Raw genomic sequence first — 26,603 nt, 5'->3', positions numbered from 1 at the left:
TTCAATATTTCCAATTTGTTTTATTGTTGCTACATTTAAAGCACACATGTAATCTTGCATTCTGCCCCAAAGAAATTATAATAGCATCTATTCAATTTATCAGACAAACTTTGAACACAGAAATGTACAATGCAGTCTCCTCAAACTAGATTTATTGAGGCAAGCGCAATAAATGAATACCTATAGCCACTACTGAACATAGATCAACTCTACATAAAGCAGTGAAATTATCGACCTGCTTGCTTTTGGAAGTCGAAGTATTTAACATGTACCCGAGTAATAAAGTAAAGATGACTTAAATTTAAACAACTCTTGGTTATTTTTAACAAAATTCAATACATCTGGATGTACCATCAATACATTTTCGGCAAAATGTTTTTTTTTTTTGAAAGCTCTTTACAATAGTTGGCACTGGCACTATCGTGTATATATTCTCATGATTTGTGAATACAAATAAAATAATGAAAGTGCTTGCAAAATACAAAAAAAATAACCCTACCATTTTCAGTAACAGTTGGTAAGAAGGCTTTTGTATCATCAATATAATCATTTGAACATGATTTATGTTACGAATTATATTCGTTTTCATTTTCCATGTGTAAACACCACCCAATTACATTTCAGAAAGACTTTGGATCACTTATATGCAGTAATGGATAGTTGTAGGACAAGCATGAAAAAACGAACTCAAATGTCCATCAATACATATCGTGGAATTTAACAAACCATACATTTTTAACACTTTGAGCACCAATTTTTTTTATTTTTCATTTAATTATTTGCGTTAATTTGTTTACATTCTGTAATTTTCACTGAATTCAATCCTAATTTTGGACAAAACTGGCAAAATGTGACATTTTAATTTGCATGGGTCAAAAATTTTCGCAACATTTCATGTGGGGGAAAAAAACTAAATGGAAATATTCTATGGATGGTGCCTGAAGTTGACTTTGCTGGTCAAAGGGTTAAGCACAGTAATTTTCCACATATCCAATTTGAATATGCCAGTGATTTACTGACCAAATTATGAAATATCTATAAAATAAAAAAAATCATTTCACTGACATTCTATATCAAATCAGAATTGACAAACCATATTGTTGCGTTTTTAGTTTTTTGTACAAGACAATCTTAGCACATGTCTTTGTAAGTTTTCTAACTGCCTGCCACAGTTATCCATCTCGATACAATAAGATCTTTTGTTGCACTTTACTGCAGAAATTAGTTTTCTTTTTTCTCATCACAAAACCCAACCATCAAAATTCAAATAAGAATTGCCTTCTTTTTAATGCATTACATCCAAAAATGAGCATTCTCAATCAGGTGGAAAATTATTCAATCATGAAAAAAACTGCATTTGCAGATTGATACAAGCAATTGTCTTGGATGATTTTTTTTCTTGTTTATTACAAGAAAGATTCATGGGGCTATTGTGATTAGACAACAAAAAGAAATTATAAACAATTTTTAAAAAAAGAAGCCCAACCAAAGACCGCATTTTCCATTTGATTATTTAACATTTCTTCTTCTTTTGAGCTTGTTTGAGCAAAGCATCAAAATCCAACTGTGATTCAACCTCTTTTTGTCCCATTGCTGTTTTTCTATTGGAGTCTGTAAAAAGAAAACACGACACATTTTGTAATTATAGTTTTGATCACTTTATTGGCATTCAAACACTATCAATGCTCAGAATGAATTTGGCAATAACTGTTGTGATTGGTGTGAAGTTTCTAAAAACCCATACCTAAGTCAGCATAAGAGGTTCGACAGAAGTATCTTCTTCCACCAAAACATAAATCATAGTTTGGTTCACCTGGGTCATTATTACCTTCTGCAACAGATGAGAAAAAAATGGTCTAATGTTCATTCATTGCAACAATGTGTCAATCCCATGGATTTCACCAAAGAATCATGGGACACTAATGTTTATGTTTACAAAGTTAATCTTTTGTTATCCAATGTAATTTTATTCCAGAAAGTAGATTTGCCGTGAGATTAGGCTTTTATAACTGGAAGTGCCCCTTTAAACAGGAGATCAATTTCTTTTAACGAAGCACTACACCCTGATATCACTAGTTAGAGCTGGTTTCACAGCCATTATACTGCGAGTATCGTTTTTAGAAGTAAACAGTTTGACCAGCATGCTCCAAAATTGAAATTACATATTCATCACCAGTTCCCTCTTTCCATCACAAATTAGTATAATCTGCACTTTCCTTCAGAAGATAAGAACAAAAATAACCATATGTTTCAGTAAAAACTAAAAATAGACTCAAATGATGTTGGGGCGAGAAATTCTGATGGTGAAAGTCGTCAAATGTAGACTAAAATAAACAATCCTTTGAATACCATATTTTTTTCCCATCAAAATTTTGTATATTTATGTATTTTTTCTATAATAATTATTTTTATCAAATTGTTTTTGAAAAAATACACAAACGATTTGGTAGGTATAGTTTATGAAAGGTGACTGGAGTTTGATGGGTTTGAAATCCATGCGAGCAAATTTGATCAACATCAGTAGCTGCCAATATTTGTAATTCAATTTAAAATAATAATTGTATTGCTAAAACAGCCAGAATCCTTCAGAATAATTCATTTCTCATTTAGGATAAGTTGATATTTTGCATTTGTTGTATACTGCACACATACCGTACTTACAATGATGACTAGTCACTAAAATACTTACTCTCTATACATGCTATAGCATCACATTTGTACTTGAACGTAATAAACGCGTAGTTGTCACTGAAACAAATGTACATTTAAAAAGTAAAAGGATGCAACATGTTCAATGATACTAAATAACTTTACAGATACTGGACACTATCTATGCATGTCCAGTTTCAGAAATTTGTTGAACTAACATGGCCACCAGTCAGCCATTTGATATCGGGAACACTAATTGCATACACGTGCAGTCACCAACATGTAAATTTCCATGTAATCATTCATGGGATATACAGAAGAAACAACTCATTGTCAATGACACGTCCCTGTTTCGTTCATATTTGAGTGACATGTACATTCAAAGCAGATCATGACCAAAATGCACCTGCATATGTACAACACATTGTACTAAATCTGAACAAAATCCATCCATGCATGACTGAGATCTGGTTCCGGAATTGTGAAAATACGTGATTTTGATGCATTTTCGGCCTTAAAATGGCCATCATTCAGCTATTGTTAAGCGGATCATGAAACAAATGCACATATCTATTTGTGACATGATGTACCATGTGTGTGTGTAAAGTTTGAACTTGATCAATCCAGACATGTCTCTGATACGGATCCAGAACTGAATTCTTTAAAACAAAATCGCCGCCAGTCGGCCATTTCGAACCCGATCCCCCCAAAAAAATGACGTGCATCAAGGTCCTATTATGTTTAATGTATGTACCAAATTTGAACAAAATCCGTCAATGCATAACTGAGATCCGGGTCCGGAATGGTGAAAATGTGCTATTTTGATGCAATTTCGGCCTTAAAATGGCCGCTATTCGGCTATCGTTAATCGGATCATGAAAAAAATGCGTGTGCATATGTCCCATATAATGTGCGATGTATGAGTGAAGTTTGAACTTAATCGGTCCATGCATGTTCGAGATGCAGGTGATCACGGACGCACGCACGCATGCACACAGGGCAAAACACAAGTCCCCGTTTTCGGACTACGTCCGAACGGGGACTAAAAACAGTCTCCATAGTAGAATTTGTTCAAGAGCAACAACAAGGAAGGAATGTTACCTACATGGCTTGAGCGCAGCATTCCTTTAATACAGAATTTGTCACACAGCCATTTTTAATCTCATCTCATCAAGGCTGTCCATGTATTACCATGATATAGATTTAGGACGGCAGAAATACTTGATTTTGATACATTTCACATTCAAATGGCTGCCATTTGGCCACCTTGTAGCAAAGACATGATGGAATAGCATACATCAAAACAAAATGACTGCCATTCGGCACAGAGGTCAATTCACAAGTTCCTGATTGAATAGAAACAAAATCGTGTAAATTACTCACCCGAAATCTCTGAAATGTACACTGACTTTTTCAATTTCACCAAAAGCTGAAAAACGTTCTCTCAGATAAGCTCTTGTTGTGCCTTCATCTATTCTACCACAATACACAACTCTGCGATCCTCCTAAAATGATACATTTATACAATACAGTGTCAAATTTTTGTTTCCCCCTCTAGTAATTCAACATTACTTAGTGTATCATTTTCATACAGTAGAACGTCGATTATCCGAACGTAGATTATCCAAAATGTTCGGTTATCCGAACCTACTGTGTGTCCCCCAAAGTTTGTATGCAGGTCTGGCTGTGTTCCGTATAATACAAAAGTCAACTGAACAATAAATACTACAGTCGTCTTGTGTGATTTCCTGGTGCAACACTTTCAATAAAGCCGTTATCAACATGTAATCCGACGTCTTTCACGTGTACGTTCATTGTTTACAGTGTCTGCGCAAACAATGAAACGAATTACAGTATCCAATAATTTCCTAAATTCAGACAAGCCTATTACGCCACACCAGTGTTCCACTGTAAATAAAAAATGTCCTAAAAACACAAACTTCATCAAATGTCTTCTCCACTGTTTACAGTCAGATCCTTAACTTTACCATAGACCCTCTATGACTTTACCAAGTTGTAAGTCACCGCAGTTCGGATACGTTTCCTGGGAAAATTGTACGGGGTTCCACCGCCGTTTTTTCCCCGATTTTTAATTTTAATGTCCAGTATGAGAAGTCACATCCTCTTCGGAATAAAAAAGAAAGAAAATAACTTCTGGGATGTCTTGCCACAGAAGCGACGCCAGTTTAATAGTGCAGTGAAAAAGAGACGAAACGACAACCCCTTGGTGTGCCTCTTTGATGGTTCATCAGCAGACAACGGCAACCAACGACCACAGGCGGGCAGTTTGATGGTTCACAGCGTCGAAGTGTTTACGTCCGGTGATCACAGTAGCCAACCTGGATTTTTACAACAATTTATTATGTCAATCGTTCTAGGTGTTAAAAACTTTGCTGAATCCAATAAAATCGGGAATCAGTTGTAGCAGTTTACCATTCGAAAATCCCCAAGCAATCTGGTAACATCGAGCCGCTAGCCGATCTATACACAGCGACCTTTCACCCGTTTACTTTATCAGCATCTTTTATCTAGCGTTGGCGTGGCTACCCCCAGTGAAATGCAAACGCGGTGTGCTTGATTTAGACGCAAAGTTGTCAATTATAAATCGACTAGAACGTGGCGAAACCGCAAGCAATCTATCTACCGAGTATGGTGTTGGTAAATCGATGATATCCGATATCAAGGCAAAACAAAAGCTGCTGGATTTTTTCAGTAAAATGGATTCAAGTGCAGGACTGAAACGAAAGATAACGAAAACAGCCTATGACAATCGTTCAGAGAAATCAGTCTTCACTTGGTTCCGGGACTTGGTTTTCCCAAGAACTTTATTATCGCTACATTTTACGGACATTTTGAAACATTCCAGCATGCAACATTTTTATTACAATGTATTACTGATTAAATAAAAATGTTTTTAATGACGTACTCTACATGTATTATTGTTTGATTTCATTACAGTCATGTGCATCAGAATTTGTGTGTCGTGAGCCTGTAAACTTGAGCACGCCCACACAAGATCGCATATCAGAACTGTTTGCATAACCGAACAAAAAGCATGTCCCCCCCAACAGTTCGGATAATCGACGTTCTACTGTACTTGCTTTCATATTTATAAATTAATTCCATTGTTATCTTTTATTTAACAATTGCATTACCACACCACTAAAACGATTATATTTTTAAATATCTTCTAACTATTCAGCCATCTACAAAAATATTTGTTTAACCTTTTCACCACCAGACTCTCGCCCGAATTTTTCTGCACTTTTTCCTAAATTCTTCAATATTTCTGGAAATGAACCCTAATTTTGGAGCCAACAGACAAAATTAGAGTCAATTTTAATTTTTACTCAAAAATTAGATATTTCCCCCCCCAATTTTCTGAAGGAAAGTGCAGACTATAAACAGGACTGAATATGTAATGAAAATAGGGAACTGGTGGCAAAAAGGTTTGTGAAAAGATTACAGATCAGTTACTCACCCACTGTTTCTCCTGGCCTCTCTCTGGAGCTATCTCGTCAATTCTTCGGCTAAAATGGAACCAATATTAGACATTTTATATGGTACCAGCAAGTTCATCTTGATCTAACCCTCATCTTAGCAGCTACATTGTACATATCAGATTAAATATTTAAGGCCAGACTTTTATTATCCCTTGTTCCGCGAACCCACTGATTGAACAGCAGCCGAAAATTAAATAAAAATAAAATTTTATCTTAGCACAATTTCTCGCGTACGCCGACTTGCGAGTGCAAAATATTGCTAAAAAGAATTATTTTTGTCTTCATTTTTTTTTTTTTCGTCCACCGCCTAACAAATCCAAATTTCATTTTTGTGGGAGTATCAATCAAAGTACCGAAGTCTGGCACAGATCTATACTTTATGCGCGTTGGTTGACAGTGAATCTCGTGTATTGACCTCTGTTCTGCTTGCGAATACTAGGCGAACATGGCGGTGGCGTGGTTTGTGGTGATGCGCCTTGAAACTCTCGTCAAAAACAGAGAAATCCCTCATTAATGTTAAAACTGCCAACCAGGCTATACATGGAATAAAAATTTATTTCATTTTTTCTCGCTGAACAATTATCTCACTTACAATTCCTTGAGAATCACAAATCTAATGGAAAAAAAAATTACTTGAGAAACAAGGAATACCGTAAAATCTGTATTAGAAGCCGCATCCCTAATAGAAGTCGCACCCATTCTTTTTAAACAATTGGGAACCAAAAAATCATCATTTCTCATATGGGTAGATGCTCTAATAGAAGCCGCAACCCCTCTATTGGATTGTACCATTTTAATAGAAGCCGCGGTTTCTAATACAGATTTTACAGTAATAAAAGTTTGGTCTAATGGGAAACAAATGACTGGTGAATACTGTTAATAGCCAAATATATTAGCTACATGTACTTTAGTGGTTTCATAATTGTTACTTTATTGATTGTGATTCATAATTATAAACAAATGATTGGTATCAATTGCTTTAGAATAACCAATCACACAATTGGAAATTATACTCTTGGCTTGTAGCTAGTGCACATTGATAGTATTTTCCCACATTAGAAATAAAGCGCATGACCAGCAAATGTTAACCATAAAATAGAATAGAATAAAATAAACAAGCAACCTATCGGCTAAGATAGCTCCGCTGTTATATGTAATATCAAAGCAATTGGACTTGCAATTTTCAACAAGAAATTGAAAATATCACTTTAGCCAAAATTTTAAAAATATTCATCAAAATTAGAAAATTTTAGATATGAAATGAACAAATCTGAGAGAGGTCCACCCAAGGTACATATACACAAAGTATCAAAGCATTCAGGCTTGTAGTTTTCAAGAAGTCGAAAAAGTAAAACATTGACACGGACGACAGATGCCGGACGACGACGAACAATCACTCGTATAATAAGCTCCGCTCGACATAGTCGACAGCGAAGCGGAAAAAAAAAATCACATTCCTACCTTGGTCTACTGTAAGGTGATTTTGTACGGTGTCGCGAGTAGGATTTCCTACGAGATCTGTAAGGTGATCGCGAGCGTGATCTATATGGAGATCTTGAACGAGATCTACTGTAAGTGTACCTATGCCTTCTACGATGGCTATACAAACGTCTCCTTCCACGCGACCTAGATCTTGAATATCTTTGACGTGGACTACGAGACCAAGATCTTGAGCGCGAGCGCGAATATGAATGCCTATATCGATGAGATTTTGCAAATGATCTTGAACGAGATCGCGAGTAAGATCTTGATCGTGATCGGCTGTAAGAGTCGCGTCCTCGCCGACTTCTGTATGATCTTTCATTGTAATCAGAACAGGTTGAGCAAGGTGATGAAGATCGTGAACACAAACTGGAATTCAATGGAGAGCGCGAGCGTGATCTGGAGCAAGAGCACGAGCGTGAACAAGAACGACTGTGCGATCTTCTCTTGCAATCACTCTCATTGTTTAGATTTTTAATCTGGATATCAACTGTGGACAGCTCCTTACTTTCCATTTTAGTCTTGGCCATTTCACTGCTATCAACAGAAGCAGGGAAAAGCATTTTGCTGGCAAAATACTCTGGTATTTTGTCAAAGTATTTCACAGTCACTACAGGTTTTTCAGTTTGAGAAATTTCTGGTCCTTGAGGAGGGCTATCCCACTCGCTTAATCCTTGCACACTGGAACACTGTTCAGTGGAATTTCTTTCCCACAGAGATCTTGCAAATCTATCTTTATCCTTTGAAAATTCTGTTATCTTGCAGTTATTTCTGGATACAGGATTAGCATCCAAAGGGGGTTTTTTGTTCTCTTGGAATGAATCTCTACTCCCATCATCCTGTGAATAGGACTGACAGTAGTCATGGTCTATAATCAATTCATGAGAAGAGTATGGTATTTCGGCATCTTCAAAAATGTTCCTAGAAATCATAGGACTAGACGATCGACTACTTGGTCGACTGTTTGGCTGACTGCTAGGTGCACGTTTTCTTGATTTTTTCGCTGGCATAGCAAGTGGCTCTGTAAGTATGGCAGTTTTTCTTTTAATTGGTGTAATCTTTTTTGCAATCTCTGCTACATTGACTGCCACAGGGGTGGGAGTTGCAGGAGGAGTCACCACTGAAAAAAATAGATATATGGTACATTATTCTAACGCGCGATTGAAAATCATTTAAATAACTCATAAAATAAAAAATTATGGAAAATATTCCAACAAAATTGGAGGGAGGGTATTACTTTATATGGAAGTACACAAGACATGTCAGATACATCTCTGAAATGGCATTCATTTAAAACAAAATAGTTACCACTCAGCCATTTTTAAATCAGATTTGAAATACAAAATGACACCGAGTTACCATTGCTTTCAATGCATCTACCTAGTCATCTTGGATTGTGGAATAATTATATGTGCATATGTATGATGGGTGTATGAAATTTGAATACTAGTCAGATGTGGCTCTGGAACAACATTCATTAATACAAAATATCCACCAGCCTGCAAAACAAAGTGACTGGCAGTAAGGTTCAATACTTAATGTATGTACCAACCAAAATCGTAATCCAACCGCAAGAGAAATGCTGGATTTTAGTGTATTTTTAAAACACAACTGGAATAATTTTGAGGTAATTTTACTGGAGCAGATTTTGTATGCATTTGACATTTTCAAATTTAAAAGTTGTGTGGAGCAACAATGCAATGGGAACAATCCCAATGTCATTAACTATATGGTAAACACCATCCATCCCATCAACAACAAATGCATCTACATTTGTCCAAATTGCCTTACTTTACCACCAATAACCATTTTAAAACCCAGTTGCAGCAGTGTATACATTCTGCTGACCTATGTGCTTATTTTGAGTCAATTACAGAAAATGCAACAATCGAAAAAAAGAATTTTTTAACAAGATGGGATGGTTTCTGGTTGATCACTGATTCGGCATTAAAACAATCTGCCCACAGTACAACACTGACAAAGGCAACAATAACATCACTAAACACAGCTGGAACATGATACAATGGTCCTTGAAAAAGGGTTTATTGGTGACAGGCTTTTCAGATTATAAACATGTAAATATTTTTTAGTTAAGTAGTTTACTCACATGAACTTTTTAGTAAATGTGATTTTAAAACTGGATATTGCTTTCCAAGGTCCTTTTTCAACTTGACACCTTTTTTCTGTTGACTGTAAGCTGCCCTGTAAAATAAACACGAAAGAATTACAGATGTGTTTACAACATTATGAAATACAAATTAGCACATGGCCAACAGCCCTCGACCAATCAGTCGCCATAAAGTGTGGTTCTATTTCACCACGAATTCACTTAGATCACGGCTGAAAAAACGCAAGATTTTCATTGCAACTATTTATAACACCAAAATCAGATACTAAGTATCCACTGAGTTGCGTTCAATTCAACTGACGCTACTGGCAGCACGCAGGCCATCGTTGCAACATTTTGACAAAATGTACTAAAATGTTATTTCACCAGTCTGATTGCTGTCAAAATGTGTCATCATTTGATTGGTTAATACGAATCATTTCTCGGGCTGATTGGCCAGTGCTAAGTCGGTTTATAAGATCACGCCCTCGGTGACTGAGCACCCAACGGCCCTCGTTCAAATTCTCATTGTCACCTCGGACCGTGATCTAACCTATACAACTAATTTAGTATTGAACACAAAGTGTTACCTCAAAACTGATGAACACAGGTGTTAATAGTGAACACTGGAATGAACACAACTATTAACTATACATGCTATGCTAGGAATGAGTAATTACAGTGAACAATGGAAATAAATGCAATACAAGCTATTGAAATGAATACAGTGAAAACTGGAATACAATACATAGGACATGATACAGTAAATTATAAAAACACTAGGAACATCTTGTGGACACTGGAGTAAAAAAAATGAAATAAACTTACTCCGGGGAATCTTCAGGTGTATTGGGCAACTGAAGATTTGCTGCCGTCTCTTCAAACTGTTCTAATAGGCTATCAACATCTCTGGCTTCAATTAATGTACCTGAAAAAAGACAGCTTTATTAAACACTGACAGTGCAAGCTTATGATTTGATACCAGACTGATCACAACACTAAAACCTTGACGTGGATTTCACCAAAAATATAATAGTTCTAGTACTGGTAGTGGCTAATACTAACTTTGTTTTTTCGTAGATAATTACCACCCTATCCACTTTACAATCCAAGAATGAATAGCATTATAAAACTTAGACTTTTCATATAGCAAATAATTTATATAACCAGTAAGCAACAAGCTTTCTAGATTTATTTAATTAACCTGTCTGAGGGAGATACCATGTTTTTAAAAGAGGAACATTTCCCTTAAAGATCCATGATTTTGTAATTGGTCTTCCCCCATTGGTGTAATGTGCTATTGACTGACAGTGGGTTATAGGTAGACCATTTGAAATCAAAGCAGTGGCTGGATGATTTCATTAAACAATTTGCAAGCCAAGACCGAAGGGAAAAATTGCATGCAAGGTATTGCTGGGAAAGCATGTTGGCGCATTCATGGAATAAAAATATACAGATAAGACAATGAAAAAATAATTCCACCTACAGCTCAACACACCACGATTTCAAATGGTTGATCCCTTAATAGTCAAGTTTCAAAGACATTGGATTTTCAACAACAAACCTTCTCAACATTTCCATCGATCCAAACAGGACTTTCGGGATACCATGTTTAGAATGCACACTAATATATTTAATTTCATTATGTTTGATTTACCCAAAAGTGAATTAACAAATGCAGTGACTTTAATATTGCTGAATTTTTCGACACCCTGTGATGCAAATCAACATTAACAAGTCCCATGTTCATGCCATCCCCTCCCCCATTTATTTTGACAGTACATGGAGGGTTTCAGCGAGTGATGCATTTTCAATGCATTGTAAAACGTTTTTATTCACAAGCACACATGTCCACACCATTTACAGAATTCAACAGCCGATAAACATTTAAAAATCATTGTCCTACCTGATTCAGTTTGTTTTTCATTTGTTAACACTGATTCATCTTCTAAAATCTCCCCTTCTTCAAGATCATACCCATCCTCTTCCAAGACCATTTTTGTGTCAGTAATAGTTGCATCACGACTCTCCATAATATGACTGTTTTCATCAACAGTTACAATATCCTTTGAGACAACCTTCGTCTCATTTACTGCATCTATTTCATCATCTGAATCACTGAGTACAATCTCCTCTATATGTTTATTTGCTCCTGTACCAAGTTTGTAATTTTTCTGTTTAGGTGGGGTGGGTGCGGCACTATACAAATGTCCACTACCGCCTGATTGTATGTCTTTAACGATATCCTCAATAGGAACATCAGCATTTAGAAGTATTTTTTCCAATGTACTAGAATATTTTCTTGGTCTACACAACTTCTTAATTGGTAAACCTGAAAGTTAAAGAAGTTTAATATTTTACAAAAATTTTATTTTAATTTTTTTACATAGACAAAATAAAATGCATTCAAAGCTCCACACACTGCAGTGTTTACTCTAGTTCAAAATCACATTCAAAAATGATTTACTGTTTGGTAAATAATCATCACAAGCACGAAAAACATGGATACGATTTCAAACAAAGATTACCGTTAATATTTTAAAATATAGAAATAGGATGGACGAGGCAATTTCTTAATCCCGATTGTGGAATTCGCTCAACCAAATGTCACTAACTGAATATTCCACAATGGGCTTAAAAATAAATCAACATGCTGGTGGTTAATCCTTTCACCACCAGTTTCCCCGTTTTCATCACAAATTCACAAAATGGTCCCGTGTATGGTCTGCAATTTCCTTCAAAAATGGAAACAAAAATAACAAAATTTTGAGTAAAAACCAAAAATTGACTCGAATTTTGTCTGTAGGCCCCAAAATTAGGGTTCATTTCCAAAAATATTGAAGAATACAAGAAAAGTGACGAAAAATTTGGACAAGAAAGTCTGGTGGTAAAAAGGTTAAGGCAGTAAAGGCACTCCAATGTCTGCCCCAATCACACACCCCCCCAATTGTTGATGTACGTATTCACAACACGCAAGGCTGTACAGTTTTTATTGTACAAACATTTACAGAGAAACCTGTTGCAACTACAGACAATATTCACCATAAATCACTGTTACAGTAGCAACAAATATGGTAGATCCTTCTTGCATTACATGTTAGGCAAGCCATTAATATCTGGCATTACTGTAAAATACTTAAGGTAGCGGGACTATTATTTGCATACTTGTTTTCATCTTCTAATTGTGACTAAATGACTACAAATGGACCCGGGAAAGTATATATTTTTAGAATCGCCAGACTTCAAGCTTTTCACAAGTGTATTTTGCATGCCCGTATCTGCATTCTACGACGCGTTACTCAATCAAAGGTGAAAAATTACTTTTTCTGTAAAAAAAATAATTACGCATTTATGCTGGCGGTAAGAAGTATTTTTTTCACTTTTCCTAGTTGTTCAATAGTCTGGTAAATTGAATGTGTCTGGTCAGTTTTATTCAAGCAACGCGTTTTAAAAAATAGTGTGCTGAATTTCAATTACTGTTTTAGTCGCATTGCCCCCAACTCAAACCACAACTCGTTGGTTAATAATCGATGAAATAGTTTGTCTGGACACATTCAAGTTCCTTTCATTGTCACCTTAAAGCTGTGAAAATTTGGTGTTAATCCGACTACAATAAGTATACGTTATTTTTTGTTAAAGACCTTGTATTTTGAAAAACATAAACTCCTAGAAAATGTCCATGAAGTAACAGCAAAGATTTTCAAACTTGTTTATCGGCACAATCAATTTGTTTTCCCATCAAGGTCTGTTTTAACATGTGTAGGGACATCCAAATGTGTAAGGCTATTGGAAACCAAAAAAATAAAGGAATGGGATAGCTATATTTGGATAAATTCGGCATATGAAAACACCAAAATCAATGATTTTTTTCAGTGGCTGTGTGACCTTGTGTCTGACACATTCATATGCAAATGACTAATTTGTGAAACAAACGGGGGGGGGGGGGGGGGGGGGGCAGAGACAAACCACTCAAATGTTTGGAAACACTCATTGTGTGTCAGATAGCTACTGATAACACATCCTAACATTGCTTTGTCTTGAGTTTATCTTTGAAACTTATAGGCACACAGATTAAACCTGTGTTGTTGATTTTGGAAAACACTACTGAGGCTGCCTTGCTTTCCTTCAGAAAATCTACATTTTAACCAACTTGCATGACATTCTATGTTATGTTGACTTTATCATATGAAAGTTTATAGTGCATTTCATCAATTGATAAATAAATGTGAAAATCGTAATTTTCAACACAAATAATAGTCTCGCTACATTAATTTTCGTTTGTAATTTATTTTTTACTGTTTTCGCTGAAGGGATTTATGATTCAGTCAAAATAAAATCCGACAAAGACATCTTTTCTTTTCTTCCTATATTTTACACTAAACTCATTAAAATCAATGCAAATAAATTCCATACAAAACATACAGTCTTTTCAGCAAAAATTAACTCCAGCTAAAATAAAGTGTTTCACAGTATTATGTTTCAAAATTGCTACACAAAACCTGCAACTGACAGTCTTATAATCGTTTTTTATATAAAAACAAGAATTGCATAGTTACAATTTCCATGGAAACCAGCAATATAGTTGACAATATACTAGTTACAAAAAATTATATATAGTGTAATAATGATTGTCCTAATTATTTTATGCTTGAATATTGTGTGAAATCAGGTAGCAGATGAGAATTTTATTACATGTTTTGTGGAATAAATGTCCACAACTCATCTTTTCAGGTAATAACCATATTTAGAATAATTTATACACATCAGTTTGCCTGCCCTATACATTAAGTATACTATATAAGAGTTTCCATGATCAAAACAAGTTTATTTCAATTACTGTAAAATAACTAATTTTCACAGGGTTTAAATTTCACTGATTTAGCATTACAGGCATATTCAGTGGGTTTTAAATTCACGGTTTTAACATTTAGATAATGTGTTCTATGCTAAATTTTACATATTCACTGGGTTTTAACTTAGCGCATTTTTCAGTCAGCGAAATAAGCAAAATTAAAACTCAGTGAATAATCAACTCTTTTACAGTATTCAGTATATAACAAGGGTAATTTTTTATCTATGGGAAGGTAGAGCAGATACAGTCGTTACAGTACAGTCATTTTTATGAATGCATTTAAACAGTTAATGTATGCAAGTATTTCAAAGGTAAAACTTTTAAAGAATTGAAATCTAGCATTACAATCCAGATTGTATACCAACACCTGATGATTGCAATTGGCAAGCACAGATTTATTTGATGCCTCCACCACCATACAGGCAATGAAGATAAACACATGCAAATTGTCATATTTTTCAAAAGTTATTTCAACCGTGTCAAATTATCTCATCTCCGCAGCTGTTCTTGCATTAACAGATTGTAAATATTGTTGTGATAACAGCAGCAAAAAAAAAACGCATTTTTAATAAATTTTGAATCAACACATAAGCAAATAAATATATGGATTGAAAACAGACTACACAAATGATTGCTAAGATATTGGGAAGCCACCCACACTACTGTAATTGCATCTGCTGTTTCCCCAATCTATGTTACCATGGTATTTTGAATAATGGAAGCAATGATGGGAAGGGAACAAAAACACTATGGGGGGGGGGGGGTCACACAATATCTCTGGCATTTTGCAAGCAAAGTATTCTATTTTAGAAAACTTAAAAATTTAATGAACTTTTTCATATATATACAAATTCCCAGACCTAACCAAGGCCACACTGATTTAATTGTATGGATGATATCCTCTGGAGACCCCACATCAAATGCGAGAGGGCGAAAAAAAAAAAAACCTGCCAAAAAAAAAAAAATGCTACGGAGCTGGTATAAAAATTACGAATTGAACTACAGAGCCAAGTGTATCATAAAAACAACAAGAAATAAATAAATATTAAATAAAGAAAAACTTACTGTGTTGTATTGGAAAACGAGTTTTACGACAAGCCGGCAATACGAGTCGGCAAGACACACAAATTTGTTGTTGAACTTTTGATCAATTTTATCACCAAAATGATAGTCTTAATTGCATAAATTTAATAGGGTTCAACAGAAAAACATGTTTTTGTTCAAAACAGACAATATCAGCATTCTAAAATGATTGATAAAAATAAGTATCAGCTAAATCTTCAAACAGACCAGACAATTACAATAGCCTGGGCAATGCAAAATTAGTTCAAAGGTCACTTGGTCATGCTAAATAACCTCACAGTGCAAATAGATTTAATTATTTGCCTGATACCAAAGAAAGGGTCAGATCTGATAATGTTAATGCAGTAGTTTTTTTTTATAAATAGTAAATACTAAAAGATTGATCTAAATATGAAACATCTAAATATGAAACCTATTTGTGTCAGCATATCTAGTTCAATTTACGGTTGTAATGCCACGTCAACATTTAACTATCACAACCAATACTAAACCTGCATAATTTATTCTGTATATTTTCAGCAATGCTAATCAGGACCTGTAGACAATTAGAAATTACATCTGTTTTGTCAACAACTGACAAAGAAATTACGGAAAAATAAATACAAGTGACCTGACAGCCAAAATAGATCTGTTCTACAAAAACATTGTGGTAGCCAACTAACATCTATAAGAGTTAAACAACAAAATAGAAGTTTGGTTCTGGCTGTTGAGAACATGTCAGCTTAATTTCAAATTGTTCACCAAAATTATGAACACCTCAAATATCAAAGCCAATGGGCCATTAGTTTTCAAGAAGAAGTCGAAAATATTTTTTTTTATCAAAAATGAAATATATTCCCCAAAAATATAGAATTAATGGTATCATAAAATGAACAAATCTGGTAGAGATCCACCCAAGATACCTAGATATCAAGTACAAAAGCAATTGAGATGGTGGTTTTCAAAAAGATGTTGAAAATTGTCGATGGACGAACAGACAATCCCGGGATATGAATGGGATGACAGCAGAGCTAAGAAGTGTACAAAAGAGGCATCAAAATATTGGAGGGAAAAATTGTCAGATTTAAATACATAGAATTGTTGCAATTCCAAAATCAAACTAAAACATAGAACTTTACTCTAAGTAAAACAGATTGCTGTCTTGTTTTCTGGAATTTATATTGAACCAATACTATCAGAACAAAATGTCTGTGGCCGTGATTTGGCTCGAAGTATAGCCACTGTATACTATAGGTCGGAATAATAAACGTAGTAGGAATGTTTCATGTCAGGATTGACATTTATTGAACTACGAAACGGGAAACAACATCAGCTTGAAACAAAATAACTAATAATGGCGCAAGGATCTCCAGTGTCACATGACACGAAACTCAAGTTGTGATAGGTAGGTTCTAAACTAATCACTGATCGCAGTAATAAAGCTATTGCTGTACAGAAATACAGCAAATGGAATAATTATAGAAAACATTTTGATGTCTAACTAGACAATTCAACTTAACTTAATTTGCATCTCGCCCCGACAAGGTCTCTCAAAATTACTTCACAACCCTCTCATACTTTTAATCAGCGTTAGTTTACTTCAATATATGCATGAATGAAATGATTCCATAAATAATTTAACACTACATCATGCATGGTGATGTACTATGATAATGCAACACATTTTCTCATGATTAGAAACTAGAAATTTGGCAGTGCTTTTAAATAATCAAAAATCTACTTACTGTAGAATGAGGATTCTTTGGACTCTGCATCCTTTCGTATAGCCTCTAGCTGTTTTTCTGTGTCAAATAGTGATGGGGATTGACCAAAACTTATCGGAATTCTATCAACTAAATTCCTCAATGAAGTTACTGGACTTTGTTCCAGATTTATCTCACCAACATCTTTTAACGGTTTGTCACTCTCGTCATCTAAATCCTGAAGTATAAAAAAAAACATTTATGGTAAACCATATTGAAATGTATATTGCCAATAACTTTTTCCACACCAGTTCCGGATAGATTGTTTCTGTTGTCCCCCAGCTTTCTGACAGAAAATGGCAGAATTTATGTGTTTTTGACTGGACATTACCAAGACAAACAGTCCAATCATCTTATGCGATACCTCATTTGAAAGCTGATAAAATATTTGAGGACCAACCATTCAACTACTCATTCAAAAAGGATATTTGGGTTTTAAAAATGCATAATTGTAAAAATTGTGTATTCATAAATTCTGGAACAAATAAAGTTTTCACTACGGTAAATGCGAAATACATTGTACACAAATATAAAACATTCAAACCATGTTATATAATTATTGCTTAAAATAAGATAAAAAACAGCATTTTTTGATAAAATGATAAATTTTACAATTTTGTCCATAATGCTCATTTTCCCACTATCTTTTTAATGCAAAATATATTGCCAGTATTTTTAAATAAGAACAGAATAATGCAGGTCATTTGAAAAATTAATACATCTACAAAATGTGGAGTACCAAGAAAATTTATCAAGAGTGGCCCATTCATTATGAGGGAAGAAATACCAAATTTGGTTAAACATGGATGAATTTGCATTTAAATTAAAAATTCAGTTAAAAAAAATACAAATCAATTTATCTCTAGACTCGGCAAGTTACTGGTTGCGAGAAAATATGATTTTGTGGCATCCACAATATATCGTGTCAGAAGAAGCATAATTTTACTGATGATATTTCCAGAAATTTACATATCGTTATGGTGCTTTGGAGGAAGGGGGTAGAAAAGCAAGATTTGGTTGTAAAAAAAGGTTGAAATTATTAATTGTCGCGTCAATTGAATAAATCTGACCAAAACAACAACTTGCAAGAACATGTCATTATAAGTAGTGAGCGTTATATATCACAGAAAGAGGAACCAATTATATGCACAGGTCGTACGAGAAAACCAAGTGTTAAAAAGCATTTTTTGTCGTTGTGCATTTTAGGAATTTTGGAAAAAAAGTCTGCCGGCATACCGTATACACTGTTTGAATTCATCATTAAAACAAACCAGTGGGTCTGGTACAGCTCAATCCTAGCTCATTTGCAATGCCATTGATGTAATCTAGTATTACGCAATACACCAATCACAAAACTGAAAAAATAAAATCTTGATAGTGTAAAGTCTCAAATAGACGCGAACTACCGTCTTTGTTTCACTCTGATTGCAAAGAACTTCACAATGGGCGCAAGATCTTTACATACACCTAACTCCCTCACCCAGTAGGCAATTACTGAGAGATTTTGCAACATTCCCACACACTTTCCTGAACAGTGACCGTTATAGAAGCAAAGGTTACATACCCGCCTGTGTATGTAAATATCTGGCGCCCGGTGTAACATTAATTGGTAAAATTATTATCCTTGATTCCACTTTCGTTGCAAAATTCATCGTTTTAAGCTTCAACTGAATTCATAGGAGTGGGATTTAGACAGTTTGGAAGGTTGCTTGATCTGCCATTTTTAAAAATCCACAGCAGTTAAAAATTTGTACGTAAAAGGTTAAAGATCAAATCTAGGTTAATAGCAGAACCCCTAGATGAAAGAGCTCCACAAATGCAGGAGAATGCAATTCACAGACTTTTTTACAACTTTTTTATTTCAAAAATGGACTGACAGACTTGCACATCTGCAAATTTGTGCTTTCAGACTTTACATGTATAAACCAAGTAAAAATCTATTCATTTTATGACAACGTAAACTTACAACATACCTTGTCACTGGATGCTTCACTCGCATCGACGCTACCCAAGTTGGTTTCTGCTTCTGCTTCTGTTTCTGTTTCCGGATTCTCACTCTGCGGCTCATCACCACTACTTTGTACTTCATCTATATCTATATCATCAAACTGCATTAATTCCTTTAAGAATGGATCCATAGGATCCAATCTCTGCATCCAGTCCGTTGAACTCTTAAGAGAGTACTGCACATCAAAGTTAGTGAGAAGAAACAATTCATTAGTGAGCCGCCCAAGTACAGTATAAGCACATCTTTAGAACAGCCACATTTTAAAATTACACAATAGTTACAATTTGTATATCATTTCGCAATGCGCACATAGATTGTAAAACATCTCGCAAAATGAAAAGACTGGGAAAACCGACAAAGTGGGTTAATAAAATATTCATTTAAATACAAAATCTTAATGAATCTCGCGACAACTTTTTTTTTCCAAATAAAAATATTACAGTGAAACCGGTCTATTCGGAACATTGAGGTAGAAATCTTCAATTATAGTTCGTAATTTATTGGCATTGCAAATGCTCATGGCTCGAAAAGCAAAAGCAAATAAAGAACCAAATTTCATTTAACAACGATTTAATTTTTCAGTGAACAACATTTTTTAAGAGTAGCTGACAAACTTAAGAGGTCTCCCTCAATAGTTCCTTCAAAGACGGGGGTACTGTACTGATTAGAACCAAACTAGTTTTGAATGAAATATTCACTAAATGCACATGGTAGATGCTTATTCATGTTTGAGCAATTCCCAAAGTCGGTTGGAGTAGTTAAGCATGCAAGATGGCCGGCACCCTAATCTCATCAATACATATCTAAATCGCAACATCTCTAATTGGGCAAATTTAAAAGTGCAACCAAGACATTAAAATAGTTCATAATAGGACATTGACTAACATTATCAAAATATAAATCCCGATGTATGCTAGACAATGTGACATTTCTGGATGAGATTTTGGCCATTCCTTGGATACCTTCCCTCCACATTACAGACCAAGAATGGATTATTTAAATTGGTATTTAACCGATTTTAGGAATATACATCTATACACACATAAACCTTTTAGATTCATCATAATAAAGTCACAATTAAATATAGTCTTCACAAGTCGGAAACATTGTCACCTGTCAATTCCAAGTGCAATATTTACAATTATGCCTTTGGTGATGAAATTTTGGCATTTTGGAGAAGCTTCGAGTCATTTTAGAAAAAGGTCACACAATCAGCATGATATGATCTGTATTTGCTCTATTTGAAGTGAGTGCACTTTTTTCACCATTTTATGTTGTGTATGCTTTTTAACATGCCGTCTGTTGACGCATTTTTTTCTTCTATTCATGAAGGCTCTCAGCAGACGATACATTATTCACTTGATTGATGAATAATTAGCGTTGATGGAAAAAATGTCCAACAAGTGTTCAGAAAATATCAAGAAGCCAAAATGAAATTGTTTGACGTGGCTACAGCGCTAATGCAGCTGCTTGAATGCATGTCAATCAGACGTGCGCTTCTAACAGAACAAATAGGGCAGGTCACATCTGTTCCTTTGATGACCTTTTACATAACAAACAAACCAATTTTACTGCGTGGAACCGTCACATGTAATAACTGCATAGAGCTAAGGGGAATCTCCTGAAGACCCCATTGAGTATTCTACATGTACATTACACAAATCCTATCAAATTTGAATTAACTTGCATAGTCACGTAATTTGAATTGCGATTTCTAGTATATAGTAGTGTCTTCATGATAAAAACTGCAAAACAAAAATGATTTATTACGTCTTTTAAAGTTTGGCTTGAAATAAAACCACATGGTATACCGATTAGGTTTTGGTGCATGCAAGTGTTAGTACTAAAGTAGTGATTCATATTATGGGGTTGGTCGAAAGTATTCGTCTGTGCAGTGATTATAAGAACGCACCACTCAACATTACATCAATTATCTGATGAGATGTGAAAACAAAATTCTTTACAAAGCCTGATTTAACTTAAAAATTAGAATCGTCTAAATGTAAATATTTATTAGAATCGATAGGAGACAATCCTCCATTTTGCTAGGACATCCAAAAGCCCTACTTTTACAAAACAGTACTATGTTGCTTGCCATAAAACCAGTATTAATAAAGTTTTATTGTTTAGAATTATTTTCAAAGAAAAGCATTTCACTTTCACACACTTTATGTGAAAGTGAAATTTGTATATCTGTTTACAAAATTGTTTTATTTCTATTTTTTGATGCTATAAAAATCCTGAATCCTACACTTTCTGAAAGTGGTGATTTCACAACCACATCTTGAAGTAGTTATGGAATAGTAAAATTCACCTTGCCACCGATTTTAAGCTAAAATTTGATTTTGTACATGTAGTTGGGAGTTGACAAGACAAATGTGTTGATATTTACAAGGTCCGTGAATTTTTAATGAGCAAAAGACAAAAGAGCAACATAGTACCAAAGTCTATTCTTATAAATCAGAAATTTAAAATGAAAGGATTTTTAACCACCCTCTGATGGTATCCCAATGTACACAAGTACCTTCAGTTCTGACCAATCACACGAGGGACCAGCATCAGCCTCAAAATCTAATTGGTCAAGGATGCTGAAGCTGTCATCGATGTCGCTGAGAACCTTAATAAGCATTAATTTGTGAAAGATGAACAAACAGTGAGCATGAATATGATCATTGAAAAAAAAAAAAAAAAACATCACTAAAATTTAAATTTTGATTTCTCATCACTTGTAACAGTGAAGCACCCAGACTCTCTTTCGATTGTGAGCAGCTATCTCAGAACCTCCTAAAAACAAGCTATATATACAATTTATACAGCTATACCTCAAAAATTTCTTACATCTCCCCTTTCACACACAGGTGACACACTGTTTAAATATGTACACTTCCATAAGTGGTTACAATCTGAAAAACAGGTCATCAGATACGATATAAATTTTCCAGCAAGGAAACCAACCACCAATGAGGCATTTACATTAATTTTACATCTAATAGAATTGTTCCCTCAGTTTCTTGTGTAAATGCCATAAATACAATGGATAGTCAAAGTCTTCAAGATGGAAAATGTAATATCGTGCATCTGATTAACTATGATTCAGACTAGAATATATAACCACGCCTTTCATAGAAGTGATATCAGAAATAAATTTGTGAAAGCCACTTTATATTGAGCGAGACACAGATTTTCAACAGTTTGCATTGATTTTAAAATGCCATTGAGGAGGTTCAAGCAGAATTCAAGATGTTTGTCATACTCATTCGAGTTCATACTTAGAGTATCAAGAACGAAAACAAAAACAAACAAAATTAGGGTTCACCAGACAATTTTTCGAGATACAGGAGTGCCAAATGTCATAAAAAAAAGACACTTTCTATGGTGGAATTACTCCTTCATATCTCAAAATTGTGCTCAGTGACATGTCAGTTTATTGTTATGAATCTTAATATCATGAAACATTTCACAAAACTGACAATTTCATGAGTTTCCAAGGGAACGATACTTTTCTATACATTATATTTATAGGTCCAGTTACATGCTAAGTACAGCAACATGTGAATTCAGCTAGAACTTCCTAAATAGGAAGTTCTGTGATAAAATTAGTGTTTTTTTTTCCTCCCACGAGTCCTTGAGAGTGGCAACTGCCATTGCGAGCATGGAACAAAAACCCAATACATTACACAATATAACCACCAATCTCAAGTTATTAACAGGGCAGAACACGCCTACATCGAAAGAGAGTCTAGGCGTGTATTGCACCAACATGTTCCTCATTTCATTCCCGGAATAAAACGTTCAACAAAGAAACTGCAGTTTTAATACACTTGTTATTTTTAAATGTTTTCCACTGTCAATTGCCAGATGCATCTTGTTAAATCATTCCCTCCTTTATTATATTGATGATGTCAAACCAATCAGTTGTCGGCAAACGAACCCAAAATCACCAATGTGATGAAACCATTACAAAATCCACAAGAAATGCAAATTTAGACCAATTACTATTTCAATATTTTCTCGTATAATTCTTCCAACTTTATTAAATTAACTTTGTGTAAGCTGAAATGCTGGATGTAACTTCTCAACTTTTTACATGCAAATTGCAATTGTCGACCATTCCTCTTACCACATTTTTGTAACTACAAGTCTGGGCTGTGCAATAATCCATGTAATGTGGCACTGTAACTAATCAATCATCGATAGTTTTAGTTTTCTAGTAATGTTTACAAACTTTTGGGTTCATTTTTGACAATTTGACTACTTCGATATTTAAAAAAAACAAAAACCAGATGCTTGTATTCAAGAGACTGAATTATTCATACCCAGAATATTAGAGCATGCTTGAATTTACTTGAGGATGAATAAATCTCCATTTTAGAATTAATTTTTGTAATAATTTGTTGAAACTGAATGAATTGAATAAAATCTCGCTCAATAAATACAAGCAATCTGGCAAAGAATCAGAAAAAAACAAAATAATTCAATTTTTTACCTTGAGATAAGGTGCGGAACTACAGCTATCTTCATTTTCATGTGAGCTGATTGAATTTAAATGACCATAACCAAGTTGATTATCATCAACCACTTCCATACCTTCTCTCAGTGTTGTCAATAAATCAACTTGTTTGTCAGATCCCTGGTAGATAAAGATAGAAAAACAAAGATACTCATCATTCAAAGACCCACAGATGTTGCATCCCATTATATTCAGCATGGGTCTCTTGCAATGTGTACAACGCATGTAAAATTCAAATGAGCTCTGTATGACGACTAGCACATAAATTAACTGTGCTAACCACTAACAAAAAAAATTTTGCTTTGCAAATATTGCCAAGGTTTAACATCTACCGGGGGGTATTCATATTTAACGCTTTCCCAACGATAATTCCATTTCATCATTTTATTTAAGACTTATGCACAACAGTTCAAACCATATTTTGTCTTAGATACTGTAGCTGAAGAATCTCGCAATTTCTTTATTTCGACACGAGTTCTAGAACATTAACTCAAACCAGCCAGTATATATACACTCACCTGATAATACATTTCGGAGCCCACTGAATTCAGATGCATGTGAACTAAGCCTGTCTGTTCTGTGTACATTTTCACAGCATCTAGGAAGTTACTGTTCATTTGACTGTCATTTTCAGAATCTTCAACACTCTCAGATTCCTGAAAGTTAAAAAGCAGGTGAATTCCATGGGGGATATTTCAAGCTTCCAGTTGAGAACTTTGTCAAAATGTGCTATTCTTGGCATTCAGTATATTGCAAGCTACTGTAGAATACTTTTATTTTCGCTTGGAATTTATTTTCGCTTGGAATTTATATTCGCTATTGTCGCTTAAGGGATGATTCTGTGAAAATAAAATCCAGCGAATATACTTTTTTTCCTATATTTCACATTAAACTCGTCAAAAATCAGTGAAAATAAATTCCATACCAAACACCCAAAAAGCCTTTTCAGCAAAAATTAATTCCAGCGAAAATAAAGTATTCCACAGTACTTTGAATATTATGATTCTAATTGCCAAACCAAGCATAAACCTAAACCCTTGTAACCCAGGTGATTCATGTATACACTTCAAACCTAAGCCCTAACCTTAAACCTATTATCACTCCCAAAAGTGCATAAACCTAAATTACTGCACTTATGTACTGTAATTAAAAATGGTGTTCTTTTGAGAAAACTGATGCACACATTAAAACACATCACAGAGTCCATGGTTCAGACTTCACACTATATCAATACTAGATGGTCTGATGGTCCATGCTGTATCAATAGAAGAGAGCTGGCTCACTGCTACAAATGATGATACACCATTCACACAGCCATTGTTCTATAAATACTAGAGGTATATAAATTGACCTAGATTCTGTTTATACCGTTTATACTTGCTAAAGTAAGCATTTCTGGCGACTGGACAAGTTATCTTCTTGCTACATGCATCAGTGATTTAAATATTAAAAATATTTGAAAGAAGTAATGCTCCAGTCAATGTCAACCCCGACCCCTCCCACCTCTGGCGATACGGGACAAATGTGGGGCATTAGACAGGGTTTACCGCCAAACTGTGCCCGTGGAGGTGGGGTAATAGCCGTGTTTCGTGTCTCGTCATTGCTAGCATCACTAGTACTCGGCTGATAGCAAGCATGGCGGACAGTGGCGATTTGTGGAAGAAATGTGGGGGTTTGTTTTGGTTGGGGATTTGCCTATCCATCTTGCCCCAGGAGGTGGGGCATTTCGCAAATTTTACAACAATAATTTCCAAATCCCCCACTAAACCCCGAGGTGGGGAGGGTGGGGGTTGACATTGACTGGAGCATAATAGTATATTGTTTGGTTTTTACTGTAGTTTCTAGTTTATCCATTTTATCAACAAGTGGATCGGCACAGTTTACCAAGACTCTAGCCGACCCTGGGTTGGCACGGGGTGAGCCTTATCTGGTTACAATGTTTTGGTGAACTCTGAACAATAGTGCCACGTTTTTTAAACTTTAAACTTTTCACCTTTTGGACCACCTCGCCCCTCGCATACTATCCATAAGTGATCATGTCACAAACTTCGACATGATGGCATGACGCCACCGATATTGTTTAACCTTATGGCAAAAACAAAATAACAGTGCGCATTTTCATTAGTTGACAAACGTACAACTGAAGGCACGCCTTTTCGAAAAAGTTCCCGCTATGCAGATACAATACCCGGTACGTTCTTAGTACCGGTCGGTTACAGTACTAATTTACATGGCTAATGCTTCTCACGAGTGGGGCAAGAATACGTTTGTTTGCTCTTTGATATATACACCGTAGGGGTTTGAAATCGTGATAAATATTCGACTGTAAATAAAAAACAGAACAACTTAGGCAGCTTGGGGTCGAAACATTAATAGTCGTGGTTTATAACACGAAAAATACGCTCTACTTTCTGTTCGCCATGCGTCTTCAGGAAGGTTCACACATGCATGCCGACCATATTTTTCATTACCGTCTGGATAAAAGCTCACCAAATTTCATTTGTATGGTCTCTTATCAAACAAGTGAAGTATTATCATTATAGTAAATTACCCTTTGGGCGAACGCACTGACTTACCTCCGACAATGAAATGCGATTTTCTGCCCCAAAATTCTGGGCAATTTCGACACACAACGTGGACATCGCCATGTCAATGCGTCTTGTAATC

The 26,603-nt window shown here is 35.0% G+C and overlaps 1 protein-coding gene across 2 annotated transcripts; it reads right to left on the bottom strand.

Annotated features, from left to right (window-relative positions):
- Positions 1-26,603, bottom strand: LOC102805929 (uncharacterized). 2 transcript variants are annotated; one of them, XM_085504405.1, is made up of 15 exons: positions 26,513-26,603; positions 24,455-24,592; positions 23,913-24,056; positions 21,951-22,043; positions 19,392-19,601; positions 17,401-17,596; positions 11,648-12,073; positions 10,570-10,669; positions 9,742-9,836; positions 7,614-8,754; positions 6,131-6,179; positions 4,033-4,154; positions 2,690-2,748; positions 1,745-1,831; positions 1-1,611 (listed from the first exon to the last, which is right to left on the bottom strand). In XM_085504405.1, exons 1-15 carry the CDS (start codon positions 26,582-26,584, stop codon positions 1,514-1,516), a joined length of 3,030 nt encoding a protein of 1,009 aa, XP_085360531.1. In that variant the 5' UTR covers positions 26,585-26,603; the 3' UTR covers positions 1-1,513. The 2 variants fall into 2 exon arrangements, with proteins under 2 accessions (XP_085360531.1, XP_085360532.1); XM_085504406.1 differs by lacking the exon at positions 21,951-22,043.

The sequence above is a fragment of the Saccoglossus kowalevskii genome, chromosome 10 (genome assembly GCF_978046115.1).
Source record: "Saccoglossus kowalevskii chromosome 10, keSacKowa6.1, whole genome shotgun sequence".
Taxonomy (NCBI): domain Eukaryota; kingdom Metazoa; phylum Hemichordata; class Enteropneusta; family Harrimaniidae; genus Saccoglossus; species Saccoglossus kowalevskii.
Note: the sequence above shows the minus strand (reverse complement) of the source record. Positions and strands in the feature narration are given on the sequence as shown.

What these genes read in the sequence shown, in the direction of transcription:
- LOC102805929 (XM_085504405.1), bottom strand. Translation starts at nt 26,584, where the DNA reads ATGGCGATGTCCACGTTGTGTGTCGAAATTGCCCAGAATTTTGGGGCA. An exon ending in TGAAAAACAAACTGAATCAG is followed by an intron (nt 10,670 to 11,647) that starts GTAGGACAATGA and finishes GTCTTTTTTCAG; the next exon opens with GTACATTAATTGAAGCCAGA. An exon ending in TGCTATAGCATGTATAGAGA is followed by an intron (nt 1,832 to 2,689) that starts GTAAGTATTTTA and finishes CATCTGTTGCAG; the next exon opens with AAGGTAATAATGACCCAGGT.